The sequence below is a fragment of the Arachis duranensis genome, unplaced genomic scaffold (genome assembly GCF_000817695.3).
Source record: "Arachis duranensis cultivar V14167 unplaced genomic scaffold, aradu.V14167.gnm2.J7QH unplaced_Scaffold_57499, whole genome shotgun sequence".
NCBI lineage: Eukaryota > Viridiplantae > Streptophyta > Magnoliopsida > Fabales > Fabaceae > Arachis > Arachis duranensis.
In genome coordinates this window covers 34,721-41,203 of record NW_026264968.1, presented here as the reverse complement: position 1 = coordinate 41,203, position 6,483 = coordinate 34,721, and the positions used below count along the sequence as shown (strand labels likewise).

General features: G+C 42.8%; 1 protein-coding gene across 1 annotated transcript in view; it reads right to left on the bottom strand.

Annotated features, from left to right (window-relative positions):
• The window catches only part of LOC127744542 (60S ribosomal protein L5, mitochondrial-like), a 2,935-nt gene extending 734 nt beyond the window's left edge, over positions 1-2,201 (bottom strand). The window contains exon 1 of the mRNA XM_052256656.1: positions 1-2,201. This exon is cut by the window's left edge and continues 734 nt beyond it. Within this exon, the coding sequence (XP_052112616.1) occupies positions 684-1,292 (609 nt within the window). The 5' untranslated portion in view covers positions 1,293-2,201 and the 3' untranslated portion in view covers positions 1-683.
• Positions 2,202-6,483: the final 4,282 nt, after the last annotated feature.

Sequence of the window (6,483 nt, the reverse complement as noted above, 5' to 3'; positions counted from 1 at the left end):
AGTGTGCATGAGATTCCACTTATTCTATGTCATTTTCAGCCTTAGGTAGTTGTTCCTCCAGCAGTTCTGTTCTTGGTCTGATAGTCTTGTTAACGCTTTCTAATATACTTTTTCTCTTGTACATATCTTCCTTCCCTTTCCTTCCTCGTCCAGTGACGGATTTGCTCCTAACTAAATTCCAGCGACCTTTCGAATGAATGAAGTTAGAAGCTAAGGGCTTTGTTCGAGTGCTTTGCCAATCATTCTTCTATGTATGAAAGTTAGAATCCTCTCGTGCGCACATCTTTTTTTCGATAATCTATCCCCTTTCTTACCGGAAGTTACATAAAAGAATATCTCCATAAAAGGAAGATTGGACATTGGGGATCTTTACCTAAAGGTGCGGAGCGAAGTCTGCATTTCTTGCAAGTTCTTCTCCCAGTCTCGGACTCAGCCTTTTAGCCGATTCGCACCTTTACTCTCTGTCTCAATCGAGCCGGTCAGATCAATAGAGAAGTCAGGCACGAAGAGGGTCCAATCAGCCTCAACCTTCTTTCTATTCTTAAAGGCTTCAGACGGCTGGTCTACTTCCTGCTTGAAGTCAAGTGAAGATGTGGCATCAGAGTCCTCCTTAAGCCCGGCAGCTTCTCCAACTTTTTCAATAAAGGGAAGAAACGCTTCAAACAATTCGTCCATAACATCTCTTACTCAGAATCTCCCTCATCTTTTTGCAAAAAGCCGCTCCACGGTGGTAAAGTCTCATCTTGTGTGTTGGCCGAAGTTACAATAGTCACATTGAACCCTCGAATATGTTCGAAGATCTCGAAATGATCTTCCAGTTCCGGGGAGAATTCGAACAACTCCGTTTCCATCGAGAATTGAATTGAGTTTAGCCGTCTTTCGACCGGAGAATCCACCAGAGACATTACTGTCGAGATTCTTACCGAAAAATTAGACATTCCATGCCCTCGGAGAGTGCTTTGTCGTGCTAGGTCACTGACATATCCTTTGTCTTTATTTGACCCCAAGAATGGATTTGATCGAAACGACTTTCCTGTCGAACCCCTGTGTGTCTGTATTAATTTCTGACCGCGCGGAATCTCCATAGCCAATTTTCCATTTTTGATTATGAAATCATAGGGTGCCTTTGGTACTAGTCTTATTTCACACGATCTAGGAACTTCCATAACGTTGGCGTGATTCAGTTTGAGCAACGGATCCTGACGTGAGACATCTTCGTAATGAAAATGGAGTGGAAACATAGTGTAGTGATTGATTGAGAAAAATTGATTCCCTCCAGACAGAAAGTTCATGTAGGAGTCTTGAAGAATTCATTCTATTGAGTTGTGCTTGGTTGTTGACCAAAGAAAGAAAGGATGCATGGGACTTTTGGGCGTAACGTAACATTCTTTTGCTTCTCATACGATATTTCTAGTTGGATGAAAACGGCGCCCCTAAAGGCGATGTCATTTATGAATTGATTAAATATTAAACTTCCCCGGCTTCACCCTTGGCCTTTGTCCCGAAGAATCACTACCAGCTCTTTTCCCTGCGCTTGCAAAGTCAGCATCATACCTGGCTTAGGGTTCCTGTAGCTCGAGAGAGGTGAGAGTGTAGCGTGGTCCCTGCCTAATTTCTTATTCTTTACTTGCCTACCTCAAACCAACCAACAAAGCCAGTGTAGTGATCCCAGTCATCTATGTCTGAGTTCGAACATTCTTCAGAGAAAAGAACTTACTAATGTGCCTGAATTTGACTTGCTTGCTTTCACACTTCTTCCTTCCCCAGCTTTAAGGGCTATTCTTCGCATAGAGCAAGAAAGATGTTTCTGTCATTCGAAGAGCTAAAGTTAAGTTCCTCACAAGGCTATACTCGAAAAGTAAGTAGAAGGCTTAGGCAAGAATAGGAATTTTGCATCAACGCTAGCGCCCCTAGTTCTATCGTAATCATACATAAACAAGTCAAAAGCCAAAAGCGCCTATAGCAAGATATTAGGTAGGAGTCTTGTAGTTTAGTTCTTCTCACGCGCATCCACCCGGGGGCTTACTCATCTTAACAGGGTTAAGTTTTGTCATTTAATACGTTTAGTTGTTCTCTGGCGTATCCTCGTCAGAAGGCTCGTGGAACGAACTTATTGAAGACTCAAACAAACAAAGGGGGTGCAAAGAAGTTTTCGCCATTTAATAGCAACACAAGGCAGGCTATAAAGGAGCTATAAGCCGAATCCAAAACGAAAGCGGTTCTTGCTCTGTTTTCATTCTGATTGTTTACCAGAAGGGAGAAGAACTAGGCTGTGACCAGAAGACACCTCCGCGGAACTCTATCCTTTCCACCCGAAAAGGCGTAGTGGCCTATGCGTGACCGGGGTAATAATGTGGTGTGGTAGTGGTACCATACGAAACGGGGCTTTCTATTTCTATGGATCGCTGGCACCCGATGAGAATTCTTGCCTCGTATGCAACCTATTATTTTGTACTATAAAATTAGGCACTTCTTTTTATTTAGATTGGTTTGTCTGCAAGCGGGCCCAACGATAAAGACCATGACAGTAAGCGTAGCAGATCCCATTGCAAAAGACTGATCGGAACCATCCGAGCACACCAACCATAATGCCCTATGATGTGATGCCGGGAGCAAGAGAGAACTAAGTAATCTAGCTAGGACAAGTTAGTTTGAAAGAAGTGAAGTACTTAATCTATTATATTAAGTACTCAATTATGCCCGAGGGCTATCTTTCTGTTCTAGAGATTGTGAGTTGAGGCCCTACCCTCTTGTGTGCTAAATTTATTATGAGTCTGAGTTCCCCTCAGATGCAAGCCATAGAAGCGAATTGTATATCTCTCTGTATCTATCTGTAGCAAGAAAGTAGGCTAGGCTTTACCCGCGGGCAAGCTAGCTAGCAGAAAGTGAGTGAAGCTGCTTTGGTCTACTCTGGGTGCACAATTATTATTGTAATATCCTTTTTTTTACCTAGTACCAGTCATCTTAAAGGCCAGCAAATAAGACAGAAAGCGAGTTGTAAGCAGTAGTCTTTCAATGTTCAGTTCAATTATTCTCGCTAGCAATCTCTTAGGCTTATCCTTTCAAAAAGGAATCATCAAGCCGGTACTAATCTAACTCTTAGGGGAGCCTTTGATGGGCTTGGCCTGAGGGACCTTACCCTACCCTTATATATGGTCGAATTGCTTGTACAGCTAGCCCGCTACCTCTCTAATAAATCTGAGTACTTAACATTTTCGATCCCATATCGAGGAAGTGAGCCAAAATGAGCCATCAATACAGTATAGAATATATAGGGCTCCCTTCTTTTTTCAGCTTAGCCACGTCGACCGGATCAATCCACTTTAGCTCGTTCCCAACTCGGTTGGATCTAGGATAGGACCGGTTAGCACAACTTCACTTACTTAGACGTAAAAGTTTCACACCTGACCTGCTTTACTTGTTATTTTCTTCGGTCTAGGCTGTTAATCCAACAGGTATCACATAAGCCCTATGTTTGGGATATTGACTAACGAAAGTTCCCTCGTTTTCGATGAATTGGATTTTGCCTCAAGAAATAGAAAGAGTGCTATTTTGTTTGAGGATTCCTAAGTAGTCCCCTCTGACTTGCATTAATAAAGAAAGTAATTCAACGGTATAAGTAGTTTTTACTACTGAATCAGCAAGATGAGTGGTATCAGCTAGTGATCCCGTTATATCAACTACCGCATCGTCATCGTCTGGCTCAGTGGCGGGGGAGGTTTTCTCCACGATATAAGATTGGGTACCAGATTCCGATTCAACAATCTAAGCTTTAAGTAACTAACTCTTTGTCTTCGAGGAAGGCATATGATGGAGGAGCGACAAGCCCTCTAAGAAAAGGGCCTTTTCATACTCGTTGGCGGTAGCAGACTTTCTTCTACTATGGGCGAACCCTCCTCTTTGGTACCATATTCTGAGTCCGAAGAGAATTCAGCCTAAGTTACCAACTTTCAATTAATAGGAAGGAAGTTGGGACATGTCCATTGTCTGGGTTCAAGTCCATTAACCGAGCGAGCTTTCAACCCCAACGCAAAGACAATCTAATTGATGGAGCTTTCGCAGGAATTTCTTATGTTACCCGCTCTAACCCATTCTCGGCAACTTTCAACCATACGAATTCAAAGGAGATAATAATGCTTACTTGATAAAGGAAGGTAATTTCTTACTCGACTGTAAGGCATGAAGTACTGACTCGATAGAGTCTGGATAGAGAAAAGAGCTTACTTGTTAAAGGAAGGAGAGGTACGATTGCCCGAAAACAAGTGCAAAAGAAATCAGTACCCTCTCTTTATTCCCATAGAAAGACTCTTATCTTAAACAAACTCTCGGATTGGCTGAGCTTTCAAAGATTGAAGAGGACAAGAAAGGGATCGAACTCATGTAACTAAGAAAATAAATCCTTAGCTTTAGTGCAGTGACCCAATGAAAACGAGGAGAAGAAGGCCAAGGGTAAGAATAACCCTACAGGCTAAGATCTCTCCTGGGCTTTCCTCACAATAATTCTGCTGTTGGGATAGGTGAATCAATGGGCTCATTTCCTTTTTACGGGATGAAGAGATGATATAGCGTGTGTGCCACAAGTGCGTAGTCTCATTGAAGTTCAGTTCGATAAGCAGGTCTTTTTCGTAGGCTAGAAGGTAAGTAAGCAGGGTTAGAGAATCCGATAGCATAAGATAGACTCCTCAGATTATCATTATCTAAGGTTGTAGCCGTAAATCATGCTCTCTACTCTTGGAAATATGTCTTTGCCTAAGATGGTAATAGCGTATGAAATTATATAGGTCCCTTTCTAGTAGGAGTAACTTATCTCTTCCTTTTCTTCTTCAGAACCACTGACACTCCGTTCAGGCGGAACAATCAGCGAGAGACCGTCTTTCACCTACACACTGGGCAGTCCATTGCTAAGGACTCGGTGCTCAACCGTGCCCATATGCTAGTTGAAACCAATCTTACCTTACCTTATTTACGATAAACCCCGAAGACACTGCTCAGTCTATGTCCTCCAACGTTAGGTAGTATCTTGCGCTTAAATGGACTGGCCCTTCTTTTAGGGAAACTATATGCTTGTCTTCCCTTAGATCTGAGGGCGGCAATGTTGAGAGGGCGAAAGCACACAAAGGGGGGGCACGTCAGCCAAAAGAAGGGTATGGAGTCGGAAATCGAACCCCTTGTTGTTGACCTGTGACAGCCTCAATGCTCTTATGGCAGGGCAGTAGCGATCTCTCGGAAAAGAAAAAAGAAGACTAAACCCTGCCCCACCAATCAAATAAGGCACTGCAGAGCCAGGCCCCAAAGTACGCTTTTGCTCGCTCCGCAAGTAAGTACGAACCAGGCAAAGAAGCAATGTCGACCACCCCTAAAGTTCAGTAATGTTTTCATTTTTCCGGCCTATCAAGAAGAAGACGAAGCCTGGCAGCGAGAAAGAGAAAGTCCTCTTTATTTGGAAACAGAACGGGAAAATCTCTATATCGAACAACAAGAAAATAGAATTATTGATGAAGTGAAAAAATCCTGTATAATAACGGAATCCACCTTGAGGATCCCAAGGATGTTCGTCGCGCTGTCGAATACGTGTTTGTGGACATCTGGAAATTAGAGTCTTTTGGCCATGCGTCCTGTCCTCTATTTACATCAAGAGTACGAATGAAGTTCTTAGGGCCCTATCTATCTAGATAATTTTCTCATGATATGTGCTGTCCTCTGTCTGGCTCTGTAGTAAGTTCCCTGCTAAGGCTGGGATGGGACTCCCCAATGGAATGGTGTTAGAGCGGCTTGGCATTCCGCCCCTATCGCTAAATCAATGAGATACGTGGATCAAGAAGCTATCTTTGTTTGAGCGGCTCTGCCTAAGGTCGAGCTGCTATCGCTGCTTGCCCCTCTCGTCTAGTGGCTTTTGCCTTTTTAAATATTTTCAACTTTTCTAGAAAGAGAATGCCTTCTATAATATAATAACAAATACATAATCTAAGGGAAAAGACATGAGATCAAGTGAGAAAGAACTAAATAATGTTCTTGCTCCTCAAGAAAGACAAGACGGCAGGGAACTAAGGTGATGTTGTAGCTTTTCCACCTACCTATCATACAATCTATACTTTGAGACCTGATGAATGAAGGGCGGGCTCACTCCTCTAATGCTGTGATAGAAAAGAGAGGTACCAGGGGAATCAATGCTCTCAGCTGAAACAGGGCTTTCAGTCTGTCTTCGGGCAATCTGCTGCTTGAGAAGAGGCTGCACATGAAGGAGAGGTAGCATCATGATATCATTAATACGATTTCCTCCCAGGGGATTTAGGCCTTCGAAGATGATGGACAATTTACTCTTTCTAATCTAATGGCATAAGTATCAAAGGAAGAACTTAATGACCTATTACTAGGTTATGTCCTTTCATGCAGTGCGAGTTAGGTTGAATTTATCCTTGAGATTGGACGCAAGAAGGAATAGAACTCCGAAGCTTTGGTAGCGAAAGAATGAATATTTTAGTG